The 24,424-nt window shown below is 43.2% G+C and overlaps 1 protein-coding gene across 1 annotated transcript in view; it reads right to left on the bottom strand.

Annotated features, from left to right (window-relative positions):
- Window positions 1-24,424, bottom strand: part of Cpsf160 (cleavage and polyadenylation specificity factor subunit 1) — a 265,363-nt gene that overhangs the window by 156,683 nt on the left and 84,256 nt on the right. The window contains exons 12-14 of the mRNA XM_080283825.1: window positions 18,388-18,495; window positions 15,286-15,413; window positions 3,823-3,911 (exon numbers count right to left, since the gene is read on the bottom strand). Coding sequence (XP_080139951.1) covers window positions 3,823-3,911; window positions 15,286-15,413; window positions 18,388-18,495 — 325 coding nt within the window. The remainder of the gene's footprint in view (window positions 1-3,822; window positions 3,912-15,285; window positions 15,414-18,387; window positions 18,496-24,424) is intronic.

Genomic DNA, 24,424 nt, shown 5'->3' with positions numbered 1-24,424 from the left:
ACTCCACTCCTCCACCTGCCTCCTCTCACTTCCTGCAAGTCCTGCTATGTCTGCCCTTAGGTGAGGTACAGTGATGTTTATAAAATAACTCTGTTATCACTTATGTCCAACGTATATTTACAACTAACGAAACAAAATGAAATGCTTGCCACATCCACATCCACATCTTTACAGGTGGCAAACGTTCCATTATCTTTCGTCAGTAGTAAATAGGCATCAGACAATAGCAGAAACAGAGCTGTTTTATACAGAATGTTTTTCTTGTGTATTTCTTGTGTTAATGTATGCATTTATATTTCATGGCTGTTTAATATATACATGGATGGGGTTGTAAAGGAGGTTCAAGGTAGGGCAGTGGATGTGGGGGTGGCCCTAATGAATGAGGGTGAGATTTGGAAGCTTCCGGTGTTGCTGTTTGCTGATGATACAGTATTGCTGAGTGAAGATGAATGGGAGTTGCAAGGTTTGGTGAATGAATTTGGGACAGTGTGTAGGAGGAGGAAGCTGAAAGTTAATGTAAACAAAAGTAAAGTTAAGGTGTTTGAGAGGAATGAAGTCACAGAGTGTGCAGTGAGGTTGGATGGTCAGGATATAGAGAATGTGACTGCATTCAAGTACTTGGGTAGTGTGATGAGTAAGGATGGAACTTTGGGGGATGAAGTAAATGAAAGGGTACAGCAGGGAAGGAAGGTTGTTGGTACACTGAAAGCAGTGATGAGAAATAGGGAGGTGAGTATGGAAGTTAAGAAGTCACTGCATGATGGTATTGTGATCCCTACCCTGACGTATGGAAGCGAGGCGTGGACCTTGCAAGAAGGGAACAAGTCAAGAGTGAGAGCAGTGGAAATGAGTTACTTGAGAGGAGCATGTGGAGTGACGTGGAGGGACAGGTTGACGAATGAAGAAGTGAAGGAACGTTGTGGGGTAGATGTGGATGTGGTTGAAAAGATTAGGAGAAATACACTGAGGTGGTTTGGACATGTGGAGAGGATGGAGAATGAAAGACTGACTAAGAGGGTGTATGTAGGTGAGGTGGAGGGAGGGAGAGGGAGGGGTAGACCGAGGATGAGGTGGAGGGATGGAGTTGAGAGGTATATGAGGGAGGGGGGGGGTGAGTTGGGGGGAGGGGAGTCAAATGGTGGGTGACAGAGTGACCTGGAGGCGTTTTGTCTGCGGCCACCCTTTGCGGGATTAGGGCGTCGGGCTATAGATAGATAGATAGATAGATATTTCATAATACAATATAAACTGCTTAAACGCATTTAAAACCCTACTGACAGATCAGTGAACAGTACAGTGTTTTTTATGTTGTACATGAAGTACTGTAAGGGATTTTCATTTTACAAACAAAATCAACTTGCAAATGGCCTCTTGGAACCAATTATGTTCGTAAGTTGAGGTATTTCTGTAGCAGAGTTTTACCAATCATCATCATAATCATCATTTAACCCTGCATTGCACTATGAGAAGCATAGGAGCCCAGGGCTAGGCAAGCTGGTCTTGGCATTTAAGATGAGGGTGAACAGCCTCACTCATCCATGAGTGGCATTCCCAACCACCTTCTGGATATAAACTTGCACAGACTCAATCCAACTGGAGTGCTATAATTACCCACAAAACCACCAAGCACCATAAATTGGTTGTGTTTGCCACCCAGCGTAGTAAATAGTTTCTTGGTGTACAGAAATAATTTGGCTTGTCACTCAGTGTAGAGTCACCCGTAGACAGGAAGAAGAGGAAAGAATGATGGAAAGAAAGATGGAAGAGGAGGAGAAGAAAGAAGAACAGCAGAGAGGAAAGGGCAGTCTGTCACCCAAGAGCAGCAATACATAGAGTGAGTGGATGGTGAGCATTCCCACCTATCACCTACAATCTGTTATTATGACAGGAATCACAAAGGGGAGAGGGCAATTTCAAGTCAGGCTGAATTTAAAAAAAAAAAAAAAAAAAAAAAAAAAAAAAAAAAAAAAAAAAGGGGAAACACATGTAGGGCACTGCATTTAATGATCAATGTTCAGTATGGCTAATGAAAGTTTCGCTGGCTCTGATACATTCGTTAAATCTGAATTTTGTTATGCAAAGGGTCTACTGTACAGTCTTGATCAACCACACCTCCTCCCACCTTCAAATTTATTCATATACACTCTTCTCACAACTCTTGCCTACATAATTCTCTGTATAAACCAATATCATCTAAGCACACATTTTAACCTTTTATCAGTAGACTTTCATTATCAACATCTATCTCAAATGTTTCTTATCTTATCCACTCTATGCAAACCACACACATTCTGTTTGTTCCTACATTAGGTATACCAGCACAAATAAACGATGGCATCAGGATATTTCAGGTGACAAGCTTCAACTTCCCACCAAACAGTTATGGATTCTAAACTACCAGTAAAGTGTGCATTGTGAGCGCATGACAAGCGGGTAAGCGTTTGTATATACAGTATAGTATGCCTATCATCATAATTTGATCTTGATGCAAACTTTCAAAATTTCTGGTGAGGCAGTTGAACAATAACAAGAATAACTGAGGTAAAATATTTACTTTCTCACATTTTCTCTCTGCATTTGCATATAGCAAGGCACCATAGCAATAATCACAAGCACAATGTCCAGTTCTCTGTTCCCAACTTGCCATGTCAACGAACTGTGTAGGTAAATGCTTGGCTATTGACAGAATAATAAAACCAAGAAACCGGGCGATTACCCTGGCTGATTTCACCCCTTAAACACAGAAAAAAATGTTCACATAAACTTATGAGCTTAATATCTGATGTTTAATTGTTAGAAATCATACAAGAAAACACAGCGTTACAACAGGAAATCTTTTTAAATTTGGTTTCATAGTGAAGCATGTCAATTGATGCCCTTGGTACATTCCCTTGGAAAGCTGGGATTCCAAGGGGTTTCTTTGGTCTCTTGAGTAAATATATAGCTAAAAACTAAATTTATTCAATGTATCTACTACCTGCTGAAAGAATCTCTTCTCTATCTCACAGAGTAGAAAAGTCATTAGCCTCTGTAAACCATCTTGGTCATGGTGTGTCATGTCAGGCCACTCATTTCTCAGATGAATGTAAACATCGTTTTGCTAACTCACTCGTAACATGGAACTGTAATTCCATTCATGTTCAAGAGATATAAAGCAAACAAACTAGTTTCATGATATTACCACTTAGTACAATTAATCATCATCAATCATCCATTCAAAATCTAATCCTTTACTGCTGCATCAGAAGCAAAAGGATCCAAGGCTAAGCTACTTAGCCCTGACATTTAAGGTTAAAGTGGCAAGTCACTTACTCCTGTGTGGCATTATGTGAGTAATGAACTCTAGCCAGCCCTCTGGATGTAAACTCTCATAGGCTACATCAGGTTATGACCTCTGAGTGCCTATTTGGTTATATGGCTACCACCTAGCACAGTAAAATAAATGGTTTCCCGGGTTACAAGAAACCATTGCCATTCAGTGTAGTCACCTGAAGGCAGCACTGTATTCAGTGAGTGGATGGTTGGCATCCCCACCTATCCCATGCAGATATATAAGAGCCATGTCTGTAAGGCTGCTATATTAACCTATTGAATCAGGGTGATGTCTTTCTCAGTTTATTCTTGTTGCTACCAGGCAGTTTCATTCAACTTAGGTTTCTCACACTGAAGAAACTTATTAATCCAATACCTATCCCCTCCAGTCTCAAAAGTCTGCCTAAGCTGTAAGGCAAGAGTAAGAAAGAAATGAAAAAATGTCCCCATGGTAAAAGTGTTAAGCAAGTTATAAATCCACAACAGCAAAGAGATGCTGCTTTGACATACCTCATGGATAATGGGAATGTTCTCTGTGGTGGTGGATGATTGGGGTGGAATAGCAGTGCTCTGGCTACAATCTGTTAACACCCTTTGTCCTGCTCAGGAGAGACAATACTTAATAATATAATAACACACAACATTTTAGCAATATACATTTTTTTTTTTTTTTAAGGGAACAGTTCAACCAAGGGGCAGCAACAATAACAACAACAACATTAATTTTTAACTTCAAAAAATGAAAATACTCTACAGTGATGTAAATCTGTTCACCATCATCATCATCTAAGCCTGTGTTGCCCTATAAGGAGAGTAGAAGCCCTTGGCTAGGCAAGTTAGTCCTGATACTTAAGATGAGAGTGACCAGCCTCACTTATCCCTGAGTGGCATTACATGAGCACTAAACCCCAACCACCCCTTGGATATAAACCTGCCCAGGCTCAATCTGATTGGAGCGCCTTCATTACAAACTAAACCATGAAGCACCATAATTTGGTTATATGGTTACCACCCAGTGTAGTAAATGGTTTCCTGGTTTACAGAAAACCATTTGGCTTATCACTCAGTGTAGAGTTACTCACTGACAGAAGGAAGAGGAAAGAATGAAAGAAAGAAAAGAAGAAGGAAGGAAAAAAGAAAGAAGAGGAAGGAAGGAAAAAAGAAAGAAGAGGAAGGAAGGAAAAAAGGAAGAGGGGATAGAATGAAAGAAAGAAAGACAGAAGAAGGAAGGAAGGAAAAAAGGAAGAGAGGAAAGGGCAGTCACCCGAGAGCAGCACTACATCAGGTGAGTGGATGGTGAGTGCGTCAACCCTCCAACTAGTGCTGCACCTTTAACTCTTCTTCCGTGCCTGTGATCTACCATTACATAATCTGTAAATGCCTTCTGCTTGTTTTTATTTTCCTCTTTCTGCCAAGTACAGAGAATCAATTATTTATTTTATGACTATTCTTTGAATGTTCAGTGTCAATACAGTAATTAATAATATTACATGGGTATCTAAGTAAATGGTTCACGATCGGTTGGGCGTGCAATAAGGTTCTGTGATGTCCCCATGATTGTTCAGTATACAGTACAGTAATCCCTCCAATATCCGATGTAATAGAGCCAAAGGCATGTCCGGAAATTGGGTTTGTCCAGGAATTGGGAAAATGCCTCCTGGACAGGTACTTATGGACCCTAACCCAGCCTAACTCAGAAAATCACCCACATAACTCCCTACCGGACATGCATAGGACCTATTTAAGACCCTATTCACACAAATAAGGGACAGAATACATGAAATAAATGAAAAGAAACCAGAGAATGAGGATATATGGGCGAACATGGAAAATATTTAGCAACTTATACAGCACCCTACCTGTATCCCTGACCGCCTCGGACAGAGCTCCGACATACTTGACCTCTTCCTTACAACTAATCCTTCTGCTTGCAATGTTAATCTTTCCTCTCCGTTGGGCTCCTCCGATCACAACCTTATTACCTTAACCTGGCCTATCATTCCAGTACGGCCTGTGGACCATCCAAAAAAACATTGACTGTGGCACTTGGGAGCTGCAGATTGGGAGGCCCTCATGCAGTTTTTCTTTGATTTTCCATGAAATGATTATTGCTTCCATGGACAGAAGCCATCTGAGTGTGCCTTGAGTATTATGGAGGTTATTCTCTCGGGCATGGAAGCATACATTCCCTTCTCATATCCTTTGACTAATGCAAGAAAACCTTGGTTTAATTGCACTTGTTCTAATGCTGTCCACAAGGAGAGGGCCTATAAAAGGTACCAGAGCCAACTCACCCCTGAATCACATCTTTTTTATGTTTCTGCTCGGAATCGTGCTAAGTCTGTTCTTCACTCTGCTAAAAATAATTTCATCCGTACTAAATGCTCTCAACTCTCCAACTCAAATTCTTCCCGCTCCTTCTGGCACCTTGCCAAAAACTTTTCTAACAACTTTACCTCATCAACCTTCTCTCCTCTTTTCTACTCTGATGGTTCTGTTGCTATTTCTCCTACTGATAAGGCAGATCTCTTCACTCAGACTTTCTCCTCTAATTCCACCTTGGACGATTCCGGTGCTGTTCCTCCCTCACTTCCCCCCTCTGACTTCCTCATGGCTAACATTAAAATTTCTTCAGCTGATGTACTTTCTGCCATCACAGGCCTCAGTACTAACAAGGCATATGGGCCTGATGGAGCCACCCTTGTTGTCCTCAAGAACTGTGCCTCTGTGCTTACACCCTGCCTAGGTAAACTATTTCACCTTTGTCTATCAACTTGTACTGTTCCTTCTTGCTGGAAGTTTGCTCTCATTCAGCCAGTCCCAAAGAAGGGTGACCATTCCCAACTCACTAACTAATGTCCAATTGCTTTACCATCCTGTGTCGCAAAAGTTGTCAGGTCAGTTCTTAATATAAATATTTTAAAGCATCTTTCCTATCACAACCTTCTTTCTGATCGTCAGTATGGGTTCCACCAGGGACACTCTATTGGTGATCTTCTCACCTACCTTTCAGACTCCTGGTCATCCTCCTTTCGGGACTTTGGCGAAAGCTTTGCCATTGCACTTGACATCCCAAAGGCTTTTGATTGAGTCTGGCATAAATCTTTAACTTTGAAACTGCCCTCTTACGGTTTCTATCCTTTTATCTGTGCCTTCATCTATAGCTTCCTTTCTGGTCATTCTATACCCGCTGTTGTGGACAGCCACCGTTCTTTTCCTAGATCTACCAACAGTGGTGTTCCTCAGGGCTCTGTTCTATCACCAACTCTTTCCTTTTATTCATCACTGACCTTCTAAGCTGTACATCTAACCCTATCCACTCATACGCTGATGACTCCACCATTCACCTTTCCATTCGGTTCCTGCAATGTCCATCTCAACAGTTACTTCAACAAACAAGGGATGAGGCTATGGCAAACCTAATGTCTGACTTGGCTCGTATCTCTGACTGGGGTAAAAATAATCTTACTGTTTTTAATGCATCAAAGACTCAGTTCTTACACCTATCAACCCAACAAAATCTTCCACATGTGTACCCACTAATGTTTAATAATGTTCAGATTAATCCTGCATCATCCTTGACCATGCCTGGGGTTTCATTCACTTGGGACTTGTCTTGGAAAGATCATATTACATATCTTATAAAATCTGCTTCCAAGAGATTAGGTGTGCTAAGCCAACTCCATTCCTTCTTTACCCCTGCACATTTGTTGACTCTACAGTATACATGGGTTTTATCTGCCCCTGAGTAGAGTACAACTCTCATGTGTGGAGAGGCTCCCCACATACAGCTCTTCTCAATAGTGTGGAGTCAAAGGCTTTTCGTCTCATTAACTCTCCCCCTCTTACTGGCTCCCTTCAACCTCTGTCTCTCTGCCGCACTGTTGCGTCTTTTACTCTTTTCTATCACTACTTCAATGGTCACTGCTCCTCTGAACTGTCTGCATGCATTCCTCCACCTGTACGACGGGCGCGTAGCACCTGTCTAGCACTAAAATCTCATTCCTTTTCTGTCCAACGTTCTAATGCAAGAGTTAAGCGTTACTCCCAGTCCTTGATTTATGCAACAGGTCAACTCTGGAACTGTCTCCCTCTGTCTATATTTCCTACTAGTTATGATCTCCAGTCTTTCAAATGCAGTGTGTCTAGGCATCTCGAAATGATCGGATCTTGTATTTGGATCTCTCTTGTATTTTGTTTTTCTCTTGGAAGGAACAGTTATTGCAGGCTCGTGGCCTTTGGTTCCTTCTTCTTGGCATAAAAAAAAAAAAAAATTCAACACATTCATAACCATCACTGAGAATAACCTGCCTCCACTTAGATTCTGACAGTACAAAGGTGCACCTGAAGCACGTACATTAATCCAGTGTTGCACAGCACTTCATCCTTTGCACTCTGAATTCTAATTTCTTAACACTGCGCATTCTTTTCTTACTTGCGCTGCACTTGAAACTTACCAGTGTTGCACTCTGCACTTAAGCCTTTGAACTCTGAATTCTGATTTCTTAACACTGTACATTCTGTTCTTAACACTGCATGACTGTAAATTCCCATGTGGTCTTGTGGCAAGTTTTTGCTGTTTATTCACTGTCAAAATCCAAGAGTTGGTGTTGCAGGTGGCCAAGGGGCGCGTCACTGGGATGTGGTGATGGACTACCCACTGCAAACAACCCTGCAGAAGCCGCAAACTCACGTCCAGTGGCAACTCCACCATGGCCGATGTGCTGGGCTGTGGCTCGGAGGTGGAAGGCCTGTCTTGGGGAGGCAGTGGTGTGGAGCCAGGGCTGGGCACAGCGGGGGATCACGGTTTTAAAGAAAGTCTCAATGGCTGACTGACATAAGGAATGGCAATTCTGGCGAGTGATGATGCGCTGCTTATAAAACACGCACTTTCTCCACAAGTCCCAGGGGCTCCATCTCCCTGTCACAGTTCAGGTTTTCAAGGTAGTCCAGAACGAACTCGACATGTTCCCGGAGTGTGCTCAGCTTGGGGATGGCTGGAGTAGTGGCATACTAAGAGAAGTCCTCATCATCCTAACTGTCCTCGTCAGAATCTTCAAGCTAGGTACTTGTACATGCAAATGAAGATGCAATCTCGATACCAGAGAAGTATGATACACAGGATCGCCCTCATCGTCATCCAACCACTCACGCACTTCGTCCACATCCACCTGGCTGCCAGCCGCACAAGGACGCACATGGAAGTCATTCAAGTCAAAACCTAGAAGGCTGTGCACCACATCAGCTCCAAGAAGCAGACGAGACCAACCACTATCCAGAGTCTTGACAGAGACTTCCCTCCATGCACTGACCCAGATATAAATAGATGACTTGAGGTTGTAGCGACGAAGGTTTTCCACAGTCCGCTGGCCTTGTGTGTCCCGTCCCTCCCTGTGCTCATCCTTGTCCTCGAGGACAAACATCACCTCATCCAGGAACTTCCGACGGTACAGCCTCTCCATTGCCACGATCACTCCTTGGTCCATTGGTTGGATGAAAGCGGTCGTATTTGGTGGCACTTAATACGGCCATTTTCAGCCACCAACTCCATGTTGGACAGATGCGCAGGTGCACTGTCAAAGAGAAGGAGAGCCCTTACCTGGTCGTGCAGGATTCCCAGTATCTTCATTTGATAATGGATGACATCCTTGATGAAGTGCTGGTGAAACCAGTCTTTGAAGATCTTGGCTGTGAACCAAGCCTTCACAGAATGGCACCACACGACAGGAAGGACATCCAGTACCCCACAAAGGCACCGAGGCTGCACAGCTTGAGCCAGTGCATGCCATTAGCATTGGCGTCACACAAAGCAGATATCCGATACTTGGAGAGCTTGCAGCCAGGTACATGCTCCTCCATCTCCTCTGCTAGAGTGTTCGTTGGCAGCGAGCGATGGAACAGACCAGTCTCATCTGTGTTGTAGACTTGACCGAGAGTGAGGCCTCCCTGTTGATCAAGCCCTTCACCTTCTGCCGAAACTCCTGTACTCCCTCCCCATTGGAGTTCAGAGCTTCGCGATGGGCCTTACAGTTGGTAAGTCCATGCCGTAACTTGAAAGTGAAGAGCCAGCCCTCAAATGCCTTGAAGTCTGGGGTGTTGTGTAACCTTGCAAACTTCTCGGCACCAGCCTTCAACTCTGTACCACGCATCAGCACACCAGCAGCATGTTGTTTCGTTTTGTTTATGAAGGCTCCAACATGCTTCCATGCGTTGGCCTTGGTCACCTAATGGCAGCTCTCCATGCTGCACGATCTATTGCAGCCTCCCTGTTCAGTCCCTTAACTCTGAGGTCACACTTAATGACCTCGTCCCATGTCTTTCTCGGTCTACCCCTGATAACCCCACCCCCAATAATAACACTTCTCACCTTCCTCACCCAATTATCATCCCCCATCCTCTCCACATGCCCAAACCATCTCAATCTACCTCTCCTCATCACAACAAGAATACATTCCAGTCCCATCGTACCTCTCAACTCATCCATCGTAAACCCAGCCCCCACAGACCTTACATGCAGGGAGGCACTACACATCCACCGAATCGTTGTCATTTCTGTACATCTGAGCCCGCGAATATCCTCCTCCTTTACTGCCCAGGTCTCACTACCATACAGCATTACACTCCTAACACATGCTGCATACAAAGACCCCTTAGCACGTAGGGAGAGTCCTCTCAATGTCAGGAGAGGCAAGAGCTCTCTGAACTTCTTCCAACCACTTCTCACCCTAGCCACAGAGCTAGCTCCAGCCCCATCTCCAGCACACAACATGTTTCCCAAATAACAAAACTCTTCCACACACTCAAGAGATTCACCAGCAAGTTCAATTCTTGCATGCCTTACAATCTCCACCTGCTCTCCCCGACACGCCGTACACATAAAATCAGCATTATCTCGCAGTCTACCTCTAATACCACTACATCTCTTGTGCACTCATTTATCACAAACTGCACAAGATGGAATTACTTCCCACACCCTTGTGGCAACCTGCACATGGTCACTCTCCCTTGTCTTTGACAATACCACTACCAATCCTGGATATCATCACTTTTGTTTTATCTGCATTTACCCTTAAGCCCTTGTGCACCATACCATCTCTCCACTTCCTAAACCTTTCCTCCGCCTCCCTTTCGTTCTCTGCAATCAACACCAAATCATCAGAATACAACATCTCCCACGGGAGTCCATTTCTGAAGTCACGTGAGAGGGCTTCAAGTACCATGATAAACAACATGGGACTCAAAACTGATCCCTGATGCACACCAACCTTCACGGAAAACTCATCACTCAAATCTTCATTCACTCTCGCCTGGGTGTGAGCACCCACATACATAGCCATAACCACCCTAACCAGCCACTCCTCCAAGCCAAGCTTTCTCATTGCCCACTTCACCACCTCTCTAGGGACTCTGTCAAAGGCCTTTTCCAAATCAACAAAAACAAAATACAGATCCCTTCTCCTACCAATACATTTTTCCTGAAGCTGTCGAACAATAAATAAGGCATCAGTGGTTCCCCTACCTGGCATAAACCCAAACTGCAGCTCATCAATATTCACTCTTTCTCTAATCATACCTTCTAAAACTCTCTCCATTACCTTCATTATCTGATCTAAAAGCTTTATACCTCTATAATTTCCTCTTTCCAGGGCATCACCCTTCCCTTTACACACATTTACAATTACACTCTTCAGCCAATCATCTGGGACAACACACTCATAAATAATCATATTTATCAGGTCAGTGACTAATCTCACCCCTATATCTCCTGAGGCCTTCAACATTTTGGCAGTCAACCCAGACACACCTGCTGCCTTCCCCACCTTCATCCTGCCTATTGCCTCACTCACAGTAGAAGCATCAATCAAAGGCCAAGGGCCAAACACTGGATCTGCTAGCTCCAAACCTTCACTGTCTCAATCAAGATCCTCATTCAACACAGGTTATAATGATCTCTCCATGTATCTTTACTATCCTCACTGTTCACCACTACCCTTCCTTCATCATTCGTCACACACTGCTCACCTATAATATCCCGATTATCCCTCTTCATCTGATTTGCCACCTTAAATATCATATTTTTCCTTTCCCCATGATTTAGGTTATCAAGTAAAAGTCTCTGTGATGCAGACTTCACCCTGTAAACCTCTCTTCTAGCCCTACGCTTGGCAGCCAAGTATTCCTCCTTGCTGCCACCCTTCTTCCATTCCCGGAAAAGCCTTCTTTTTTCTCCTTAACTGCAGCTTTTACACCCTCATCCCACCACCAAGTTACTTTATGTCTTGGTGGTCCTCTTGTCCAACTGCATATTACATCAGCAACTCTCAAGAGATTGTTCTTGAGGGCTCTGTACTGTTCATTAACACCTCTGTCTACGGCTCCCTGTTCAGCCACCACTCTCCTCATCTCGCTATAGAAGGCATCCCTTACTACTTGGTTTTCCAGCTTCCATATTTTCCTCCTGGGTACATAAGTCCTCTTTTTCATCACCCCTTCTTTAAGCACCCTATCACAAATCGATAGTTTGTGCTGCTGCACACACTCCTCACTTCCTATAACTTTAACATCCCTCACTAACCTCCTATCAGCCCTCCTAACCAGAAAATAATCTATATCAGCCCTCCTAACCAGAAAATAATCTATCTGACCGCTATTTCCCCCAGACTCATATGTAATTAACCTACTCTCTCCTCCTAAAATATGTGTTACACACAATCATGTCCGTTGCCTCCCCAAACTCGAGTATCCTTTCCCCTTACGCATTCCTTATGCCATACGCACATCCCCCATGTACTCCTTCATAACCTTGTGCTGCTTCACCTATATGACCATTTAAGTCCCCTCCCAAAACCACTATCTCATCATCCCGCATACCACTTACTACACATATTAAATCATCCCAAAATCTATTTTTCTCTACTTCATCCAAGCCTGCATGTGAAGCATGTGCCGATATTCATTCATTCATTGCCAGACGCCATGTATCCCAAACGGGGTGGCCAAGGCTTAGAGTTAATTGTTTTACAGGGAGGGGCACTAATCCTCCACCAACCCCACTTGACACGTAGTCTCTGTGCCGATATAATTGCAGTTATCTTTCTACCGAACAGAATTTTCACTACCAATATCCTATCGCTTACTCTCATAACATTCATATTCCACCCACTTCTCTGCAACCATCACACCAACACCCCCACATCCATCTGTCCCCCCCTGCCTAAACAACTTAGAGTAACAGTCCTTCCCAACAATCTTCCTGGCTGATCCACCCCTGTACCAGACTTCCTGCAAACACACCACATCCACCCACCTCCTACTGAATGCCTCAACGACTTCCCTCACTCTTCCCCTCAAACTTCTCACATTCCATGAACCCACCCTCATCCCCCTGGGCAATTTAATGTCCTCAGGCTTGCTTTGAAACTTATTCTCATATTTAGTCATAGTCAATATTAATAAAGGGGGATAGACATACCACAGGCCCCACTCACTGCACAGTCCCAGGTCCAGGCAATGGATCTGGGACCCCAAGCCCATCAGCTTACCAGTGGCTGTGGTAGTGGTCTTAGGACACCCTGCCAGGACAGCTGCAGGGACACCCTCCAAGCGTGCCTTGGCACTGCAACTGTCCCGCCATTATACACCTACTGATAGGGCAGCCTCCTAGGGCGCTACTCCCAGGTCCGGGCCCCTCTCTATTGGGCGAAAGCGGCAGCCTGGGAACTGCAATGCCCTGTACCCTCTAGCACAGGCACGAGCCCCATCTCACCCTGGACCCATGATCTATGCTGGCGGAACCCCCGTCATGCCTCCCCCCAGAAGTCCACCACTAGGTAGCGGGGGCAAAGTTTTCTGGCCGCATGCCCTTGCTGGCGTCAACCCCTGTAACATAGTGGCATACGTTGTGTGAAATGTAAAGTGCATGTGGTGTAGTGCATAAGACAGTTAGAGGAAATGTTTGGGAGAGTATGCTGGTCTACTCTCCATGTTACTGTCACACTGAAAAGGTCAGCAAAGGGGGATGGCTGCTGTCGATACCAAATCAGTGAGGAGCGGTCAATTCCTGCAAACCTGGGAGGGTACATAATCTTTCTCTGCACGTTGTGTTTGGTCTTCGATGCGGTCAGCCGTGTACTGGGTGAGTTTGTCCCAGGAATTCTTTATACCAAACACGGTAGAGTGGGCCAGGTTGAATTCTCGGATGATGCGGGACATCTACCATTCCGCGTCCACCTTATCCAATATCTCTCACTTATTTTCCAGAATCAGAACCACTCATTTCGTCTTCTCGGGCAGTGGGGCCATCATCACACGCACGAGTAAGAGGCAGCAAAGGAACAACAGGGCCTGCAGCAGGTTGGGCACCACCACAGAAGCGAGCACGTGGGCAGCCATGGTGACGAGTGTCAACTCATGACGACGGGTAGGCGGGAAATGGGGAGGAGGCATTGTCGCCCTGCCGGAAGTTGGCGGAACTACACAGCAAAACACAGCTGTTCAGCGCCGCGCACCAAGTTCAAAATACTGTTGAAAAAAATGTCGGATTTTTTTTTTTTTTTTTTTTTTTACCCGAATGCCCAGGTCCAAAATGTCCAGGAGTTGGGCATCTGGGTATTACAGGGATTACTATATACTGTATATGGGTGGAGTGATAAGGGAAGTAAAAACATGAGTAACAGAGAGGGGGATGGTGTTGGTACTGAATGGTGATAGATGGAATATCTCAAATTTGTTGTATGCTGATGACGCTGTACTACTTGCAAATACTGGACAACTAGTCAGAGTTTTGCTGATGTCTGTGATCTTTGTGCCTTGAGAGTAAATGTTGAAAAGAGTTAAGTGATGGTTATTGAGAGAGAAGGTGACTCCCAATGTGATGTTACAGTGAATGGAGAGAGACTGGAACTGGTGAGAGAGTTCAAATACCTGGGTACAGTGGAAAGACAAGAAAATGTGCAAAAGAAGTGGAGAGCAGAGTGGTACAAGGAAGGAAAGCAGCTGGTGCAATGAAGACCTTGACAGAAACAGAGGTATGAGTGTTGCAGCTGCACGAGGCTTACATGAAGGAGTGATAGTGCCAACTTTAACATATGGATGTGAGCCTATGGTATGGCATGAAAGTGAAAAGAGTAAGACTAGTGGAGATGGGACTGCTGAGGTATGTATGTGGAGGGCAAAGAGTGGATAGGAAATGAAATATGTGATTTATAAAAGATTATGGAGTTAGGAAGTCTGTGGAGACCAAAATCAAAGACAGTGTACTGGGATAGTGTGGTCAGGCGGACAGAATGGATAACAACAGAGTGGTGAAAAAGGTATATCTGAGTGAATCTGAAGGAAGGAGGAGGCGGGGTAGGCCAAGGAGAAGGTGGAGAGATATGGTGGATAACTGTGTGAGGAAGAGAGGTTTGGAAGTCGGTAAAGCTAGAGGACTGACAAGACATTGAGCTGGCTGGATGAATATTGTGAGAAGCACAAGATCAAGGATCTGGCACCCCTTTTTAAAGTAACAGTGTCTGGACTGACTCTATCAGATATGTTTATGTGAAGCTATGGAACGCGGTGAATGTTTTTGGAGTATCAGATAAAGCCAGGATTCCGAGGGCTTAAAGATGAGTGAATGGAAGCGTGGCCCACTGGACTGGGCAAATTTGGGTTGTCTGATCACGGCTACTCCTTACCCTGCCCTAGGGTAGGTCCAGATGATGATGATGATGATGATGATGATGATGATGATGAATATTACGTACTGTTCAGGTGCTGGAAAGAGACACTTTCATGCGGTGATAAGATATGACCAGGCAGCTCCACTGCCTGGTTATACAAACATTCCTCAACTCCCTACCTATCCTCCCAAACAAGAAGGGTGGATTGGAGGAAAAGAACAACTTGGCCTGCATGCCACTGGGTCCATGGTTAGATGAACCTGGAACTACAACTACCAATACATACACATTGTTCAGAAGTTCAGCTTACCCAGCCAGAAGTTTCGAACACAGTAGGACATCTTAAAGTTTGGGAGTGTGAATATTTCCAGATTGCCATTCTCTCTGATTCCCACCAACCAATACGATGGTCGAATTTCCTTCTGCCACTTTTTCCACCTTCATTAATAAAAAAAATGAGTGAGTTTCCAAAGTGAATCAAAAACATAAGAAAAATAGCAGGACAGAACTGATTTACATCTTAGTACAGTACAGGAACTACGCCAATATGACAAAAACAAAACAATCATGAGAGTCATAATTTCATAAAAGTAACCTGGAACAAATTAATCTAAAAGATTTAGGATTCTATACTGGTATGACAAAATTAAAAAAAATATATTATATCTACCTATCTATCTATTGCCAGATGCCTTAATCCCGTAAGGAGTGGCCACAAACAAATCGCCTCCATGTCACCCTTTCCCCCGCCATTTCACTGCCCTGCTCCCAGCTCACACACACCCTCTCTCATATACCTCTCCACCAATATGACAAAAACAAAACAATCATGAGAGTCATAATTTCATATAAGTAACCTGGAACAAATTAGTCTAAAAGATTTAGGATTCTATACTGGTATGACAAAATTAAAAAACTTTATTATATCTATCTATCTATCTATTGCCAGATGCCTTAATCCCATAAGGAGTGGCCACAAACAAATCGCCTCCATGTCACCCTTTCCCCCGCATTTCACTGCCCTGCTCCCAGCTCATACACCCCCTCTCTCATATACCTCTCCACACCATCCTTCCATCTCCCCCTACCTCTCCCCCCTTCTCCACCTCACTCACATACACTCTCCTCATTAGTCTCAATCTCCATCCTCTTCACATGGCCAAACCACCACAATGTGTTTCTCCAAATGCTTCTTATCACATCCACATCCACACCACAATGATCCTTCGCTTCCTGATTTGTCAATCTGTCTCTCCATGTGACTTCACACACACACACACACACACACACACATATATATATATATATATATATATATATATATATATATATATATGTACATTATTTATGACTCCAAAATTTAAAATAAACATAGCAAACACAATGCATTATATATATATATATATATGTACATTATTTATGACTCCAAAATTTAAAATAAACATAGCAAACACAATGCATTTACCGTAATAGTAACTGTATATACAGTTGTGCATCAACAAAACAGTCAGTCTTGTATTACTCCATTCAGGACTTAGGGATTCAAGGCCAGGCTACCATAGTTCAGAACATTTAAAGGTATGAGACTAACCAATGTCATACGTAAAACAGGGTCATCACTCCAACTCTAGTACTTTTATCCTTAACTCTCCTAACCTTAACTTAGACTAAAATTGACATCTCTCTATCTTGGACATTAATTTGTAACAACAGAGCAACAGCTGAATATGATGCCAGCCACAAAGAGGTGTTAAGGAAAGGACATAGAGCCAAAGCATTGTCTTTTTCTGTCACTGACCTACAGTACATAAAATAAGCTGCAACAGGATGAAAACTATGTCAAGTTAATGTGAAAGGAGTACAGATAATCTGGTGTCCTTATATGTTTCATAACAACCATTAATCAAATTATGTATCATATATGGCAGTCAAACTAACCTGCTGCAGGAATGTCTGTCAGTTATAATGACCCCACAAGAGAAGCCACAGTAAATGAAAGGTATACTGAATCCATCCATCCATCATACAATCCTATGTTGCCCCATGAGGAGCGTAGAAGCCCAGGGCTAGGCAGTTGGTCCTCACATTTAAGATCAGAGTGACCAGCCTCGCTCATCCCTGAGTGGTATTATGTGACCAATAAACCCCAACTACCCCTTGAATATAAGCCTTCACTGGCTCAATCCAACTGGAGCTCCATAATTACCCACTAAACCACCAGGTGCCAAAATTTGGTTATATGGTTACCACCCAGCGTCGTAAATGGTTTCCTGGTTTATATACAGGAAACCATTTGGCTTGTCACTCAGTGTAGAGTCACCCACAGGCAGAAGGATGAGGAAAGAATGAAGGAAAGAAAGACAGAAAAGGAAGTGTAAAGTCATCTGTAGGCAGAAGGACGAGGAAAGAATGAAGGAAAGAAAGACAGAAGTGGATGGAAGGAAAGAAGGATGGAGGAGAGGAAAGGGCAGACACCTGTGGCAGCATTACATCGAGTGAGTGGATGGTGAGCGCCCCCACCTACCACACCTGCAGATAAATACATATTAAAACATTCACCAGTTTTGTCAGATAACACTAGGACAACCTGCACCTTTTTCCAAAAAACTTTACAATTCCTTCAACTGGCATTACAAGGACATCATCAAACTTTCTGAAGGTGGCTCTCTGTAACATGTAGCTATGAATATTCTTCTAACCCAAGTGACAGATTATATTTCCCACCATTCTTTACACTGAAGCCTCTTCTGTTGCATCACTGCGACTGACAGACATATCACAACAGCCTGTAACATCTGACATCAGTAAAGAACTATTAGACAGCTAGACCTTTACTTTTTATTTCAATATATAAATGATAATTTCTCTCATACAGGACACCAACAGAGTACACATAAATAAATGCTAAACAGCTTTATCTGATAATTTAACCACTCAAATAATTTGTGTACACCCAATAGTTATATCCCACTTCAACCATTTCATTATGATGAAATTTTTCTTTTTAATTCTGCAACCTTCTGAAAAATTTATTTAACTTTAGGGATGTCAGGACCAACTTGCCTAACCCTGGACTCCTCCGCTCCACATGGAGCAATACACGATTGGATGATGGATGGATGGATGGAGACGTTTCAAACCAGTGGGCATTGATATGGCCTTCATTAACCTAATGAATATGACTTTTCATGAGCTGAATACAACCATCTTCAGCTAACAAGAGTAAGCTACAAAAATGCATCACCATAATGAAAGGGTTAAGCATTCACGTCATCATATGGAAGCAACTTAGATCAGTAGCTAATACATACTGTACTGCAATATATTATTTACACAGCCAGTACCTACAGATACATCATTTACATGACTGGCATCTAAGTGTGTACAGGGAAAAAAAGAAAATCCAACTTACCAATTATTTTGCTTTTCATGTCCAGCTTGTGGGTCAAAGGTCTTGGGTGGGTCAAACACAGACATATCTGTATTCCCATAAAGCATCTCATCTTCATCATCCAACTCCCTGGAAAAAAATAAATAAATAAAAAATAATAGTTGATGCTTGATTGAACGAACACTGATTCAGGGAAAGCCTGAGATAACAGAATCATTTTTTCCAGTATTTTTTGCCTTACGCACCTCATGGGGCAACACAGGATTAGAGGATGATGATGATTTTTGGACCTATTTCAGGAAAAATTTCCGTTAAAACAAGTATAATTCTGTAATGGAAATTCTGTATACAATAACGTATTTGTGGGGGTTTTAATTAAAGGTTCACACGGCTGGGTTGAAACAGGGATGTGTCATGTCTCCATGGTTGTTCAATCTGTACATGGATGGGGTAATTAAAGAGGTACAAAGTAGGGAAGTGGATGTTGGAGTGGCCCTGGTGAGAGAGGATTGTGTTTGGAAACTCCCTGTACTGTTGTTTGCAGATGATACTGTGTTGTTGAGTGAAGACGAAGGGGAGCTGCAAGGCTTGGTGGATGAGTTTGGGAGTGTGTGTAAGAAACGGAATCTAAAGGTGAATGTAGGGAAGAGTAAAGTGATGGTGTTTGAGAGAGGTGAAGTCAGTGAATGTATAGCGAGGTTGGATGGTGAGGAATTGGAAAATGTGAGTACGTTTAAGTACTTGAGTAGTGTGATGAGTAAGGATCGAGGTTTGGAGGGTGAAGTGCTTGAAAGGGTACAGCAGGGAAGAAAGGTTGCTGGTACTTTGAAAGCAGTGATAAGAAACAGGGAAGTGAGCATGGAAGTGAAAAAGTTACTACATGACAGTATTGTGATACCAACTCTAACATATGGAAGTGAAGCTTGGACTTTGTGGGAAGGACACAAGTCAAGAGTGAGAGCAGTGGAAATGAGTTATTTAAGAGAAGCCTGTGGAGTCACATGGAGCGACAGGCTGACAAATTAGGATATAAAGGAGCGCTGTGTATGGATGTGGATGTGATAGGAAGCGTTAGGAGGAATACACTGAGGTGGTTTGGCCATATAGAGTGGATGGAGGGTGAAAGACTGACGGAGAGTGTATGTGAGTGAGGTGGAGGGGGGGAGAGGGAGGGGGAGGTCGAGGATGAGATGGAGGGATGGGGTGGAGAGGTATATAAGAGAGGGGGGTGTGAGTTGAGAGCAGGGCAGTGAAATGGCGAGGGACAGGGCAACGTTGAGGCTATTTGTTTGTGGCCACCCTGAACGGGACTGAGGCATCTGGCAATAGATAGATAGACAGATAGATAGATTAGTTATTTCTAATTCGAGGAATCCTAATATTGTGGAGCATGCTCAGTCTCATAAATCTGCGATTTTGGAGAATCCACTCTATTTATATACACATACACACACACACACTGTGTGTGTGTGCGTGTGTGTGTGTGTGTGTGTGTGTGTGTGTGTGTGTGTGTGTGTGTGTGTGTGTGTGTGTGTGTGTGTGTGTGTGTGTGTGTGTCTGATTTCCTCTCTCTCTCTCTCTCTCTCACATTAAGCTCGACTGAGCTTTTGTAGTACTTGAAGTTTCACTGGTTGACCACATAGGGCGCGTCCACACATGTGCTCGAACAAGTGTTGGCAACATGTAACTAATACAATAACGAACATGCTGCAAACATGTTGGGAACAGCAGCGTCCAGATAACGTTGGCAACATCATGATAAAGTCTCAGCTGCCTGGTATGGACACACTTATCCCATCACCTCTGCTGCCAGTGTTCGAAGTAGCACTGAAACATGTTTGCATACATCTGTCCAAATACTGCTGCATACACGTACTCAAACATGTTGCCAACATATGTTCGAGGGCATGTGTGGACGTGCTCTTAGACATCTTGATATATGTGATGACATTAAGCAAAGAGAAATCATATATCTACAAAAGACAATTATCTGGAAGTGGGCCAGGGTGCTGCAGGGCAGAGTGAGTTCTAAAATTTGCTATGAGCTAAAGGTGAGTGTTACAAATAAGTTCTGCCTATAACATGCACCTGATGTGACTCACATAAATTATGGAAAATCAGTTTTAAACTGCTATAAGTCCAAAGCTGTGGTGTTGCTTTAAATCAATCATTTAGAATCAATTACTATTAAATCTAAGTTCTGTTGTCTAAGTTGGGATTTTTTTTTTTTTTTAGTTCATCTGACTGGGTATCATTTAAAACAGGATTTACCACTTAAATGAAAACTGGTTCAGAAATAATAATTTATGAGAGATTATTTGTGAACAACAATGAATGATAACACCTGGTACCAATGCCACAAAACACAAAGCAAGTGAACTACAGCTTTGGTGCAAATCATAAACTGAGATATGTTTATTTGATATTTGCAGAAAGCAAACAACAAAACAAAAAAATCAATTCAACCAAAGCAAGAGATGAAAGAACAGTTGAAACTGGTGACTCTGACTAACATCTGTACTTAGCATTTTCAGCAAAAGCTACTCAACTCATACACATTCTACTCATCTGAACATGTTCCGCACCTTACTGAAATGCCCATTATCCAGTATCGTTTTCATTTTTAAAGGCTCCAACATGCTTGCATGTGTCGGCCTTGGTCACCTAATGGCGGCTCTCCACGCTGCACGATCCATTGCAGCCTCCCTGTTCAGTCCCTTAACCCTGAGATCACACTTAATGACCTCGTCCCATGTCTTTCTCAGTCTATCCTTCATAACCCCACCCCCAATATTAACACTTCTCACCTTCCTCACCCAATTATCATCCCCCATCCTCTCCACATGTCCAAACCATCTCAATCTACCTCTCCTCATCACAACACCAATACACTCCAGTCCCATCCTACCGCTCAACCCAGCCCCTCCAGGTCTTGGACGCACGGACGCACTGCACATCCACCTAATCATTGTCATTTCTGTACGTCTGAGCCGGCGAATATCTTCCTCCTTCACTGCCCAGGTCTCACTACCATACAGCATTACACTCCTAACACATCCTGCATACAAAGACCCCTTACGACGTAGGGATAAACTATCAAACTTAATTCTCCATGTGTTCCAAATATCCTAACCATTACATTTCTAAAACCTATTACAAGCAACCTCTCTTCAATTTGTCTGCATGCTTATTCACTTGTTGTCCCGCTATCCAAACAACTCATCATAAAATCTTCAGATAATATCAGATACTGTATAAGAATATGGCTATACAACTTTACAGTACAGTAGTCCCTCATTTATCCAGATGCTCAGTATCCGGACGTGTTCATTATCAAGATCCTGGAATTTGGCTCTATTAAACCATTATTCCAAATTACTTGCTATTATCTGGACGTACAGGTCCTCGAGAACTTCAGCCAGCCAGTCAACGTGTTCACATTCGGTATTGAGGCCGCTGGGCTCGAGAGATTAGTGGGAAGTAGTCTGTAACCCACAACCAGAGATAAAATGTCCGTCCAACCCTATACTGAATGGTCAAAGTCGCGCGCTCGTCCTATCACTCCCAACGAACCTCCAGCACCCAAGTAATATAACTGTAACCTGCAAGCGATGTAAAAACGTCAGTACACATTCCCCACCAAATGTCTAATATCACGCGGTCACTGGGGCTAAGTCCTTCCCAACCGCTACCTCTATCGAACACAGACCACAAGCCACGGGTACATGTTCAGTGCCTGCGACCGTCTGCCTCTTTACCAAAGGTTGAAAGTTGCCCAGTCATGGTGAGCTGTGTTTCCGCATGATCACTCGGCGCTGAACAGACTGCAAGCCATGAGTAAATATACAGCAAAAGCGCCTGTCCACCTGCTAACAGAAGGGGAAGAATCCTGCCCACAGCCTCGCTTCTCCCCCCCTCCCGTCCCTCCTCCTGAACACTTTATTCTTGCAGAATTTTTTTACTTTTACTTGTCAGTTTTATGTGTTTTTATTAGCTTATGGTAAAAACACCAGCGAAGATGATGCTATATCATTTATACCAATATATCCAATTTCTGGTATAATATTTGTCAGCTGAAATTTTGGGGGGCCCCAAGGACAAGCACTCATCACAGACAACAGATTATCAAACTGTCATCAGCTTTTCTTGTGGATTTTTGTTGTTTATGCATTGCTTTCATGATGTCTGACATTAAAATGGATAATCCTATTTGTATTTTGATGTCTAAATATGGCAGAATGACCAAAAAACTGCCAAAATTAGGAGAAGTGATGTACATACAGTCATGTATAGGTTGGGTGTTTCTGGTTTTCGATTTTTTTTTTTCATGGTTTTCATGGTGTTTAGCATTACTCTGGATATTCCCATGAGTGTTTTGATGTCTAAATATGGCAGACTGATCTGAAAACAGTGCCAAAATTAAGAGGGGTACTGTACATACAGTCATGTATAGGTCGGGTGTTTTTTGGCTTTCATCATCATCATCATCATCTGGACCTCCTTTCCCACCCAAGGGCAGGGTGAGCAGTAGCAATGTCCAGACAGCCCAATTTTGCCCAATCCAATGGGCATGCTTCCATTCACTCATCATTCAAGCCCTCGGAATCCTGGCTCTATCGGATACTCCAACAACATTCGCCATGTTCTGTAGTTTCACACAAACATATTTGATAGAGTCAATCCAGATGCTGCCACGTTAAAAAGGGATGCCGAAATCCCTGATCATGCACTTCTTCTCACAACAATCATCCAGCCAGCTCGATCTCGTCAGTTCCCTAGCCTCACCGACTTCCAAACCTCTCTTCCTCACACACTCATCCACCACATCTCTCCACCATTTCCTTGGCCTATCTCACCTCCTCCCTCCTTCAAATTTGCTCAGATATACCTTTTTCACTACTCAATTGTTATCCATTCCCTCCACATGATCATACCATCTCAGTACACTCTCTTCGATTCTGGTGTCCACCGACTTCCTCACCACACATCTTTCACAAATCACATTATTTTGTATCCTATCCACCCTCTGTACTCCACATACATTCCTCATCAGTCCCATCTCCACTGCTCTTACTGTTTTCATTTTCATGCCACACCATAGTCTCACATGTCTCACATCCATATGTTAAAGTTGGCACTAACACTCCTTCATGAAAGCCTCGTGCAGCTGCAACACTCAAGCCAATTTCTTATCAAGGCCTTCATTGCACCAGCTACTTTTCTTCCTTGTGTCACTCTACTTTCAACTTCTTTTGCACATTTTCCTCTCTTTTCTATCACTGTACCCAGGTATTTGAACTCTTTCACTAATTCCAGTCTCTCTCCTTTCACTGTACCATCACACTGGGACTCACTGTCTCTCTCAATAACCATCACTTTACTCTTCTACATTTACTCTCAAGGCACAAAGCTCAAAGACATCAGCAAAACTCAGTACTAGCCTACCAAGTTCTTCTCCGGTGCTTGCAAGCAATACTGCATTATCAGCATACAACAAATTTGAGATATTCCATCCATCACCATTCATTACCAATGCCATCCCTCTCTCCATTACTCGTGTTTTTACTTCTCTCATCACCCCATCCATATATATATTGAACAACCATGGGGACATCACACAACCTTGTTGCACGCCCACACCGATCGTGAACCATTCACTTAGATGCTCATTAACCCTTACACATACTTCACTACCATCATAAAAACTCTTGACAGCGCCTAGCAGCTTACCATCTACACCGTACATGCACAAAACTTCCCACAATCCCTCTCTGTCTACTCTGTCATATGCTTTTTCCAGATCCATAAATGCCATAAACACCTTATGGTCCTTCTCACAAGCCTTCTCTGCTATCTGTCTCACTGCAAATATTTGATTCACACATCCTCTGCCACTCCTAAAGCCACCCTGTTCATCACTCACTAAGACTTCTGAGATCTCTCTTACTTTCTCTATAATAATTCTTCCATATACCTTCCCTACCACACTCAATAAACTTATGCCACGATAATTCTTGCACTCACTCCACTCACCTTTATTTTTGTACAGGGGTACAAT

Source organism: Coenobita brevimanus, chromosome 98 (genome assembly GCF_032717465.1).
Source record: "Coenobita brevimanus isolate Jiangsu-jjx chromosome 98, ASM3271746v2, whole genome shotgun sequence".
In the NCBI taxonomy this organism is placed as follows: Eukaryota; Metazoa; Arthropoda; class Malacostraca; order Decapoda; family Coenobitidae; genus Coenobita; species Coenobita brevimanus.
This window is presented reverse-complemented; position numbering and strand designations above follow the sequence as displayed.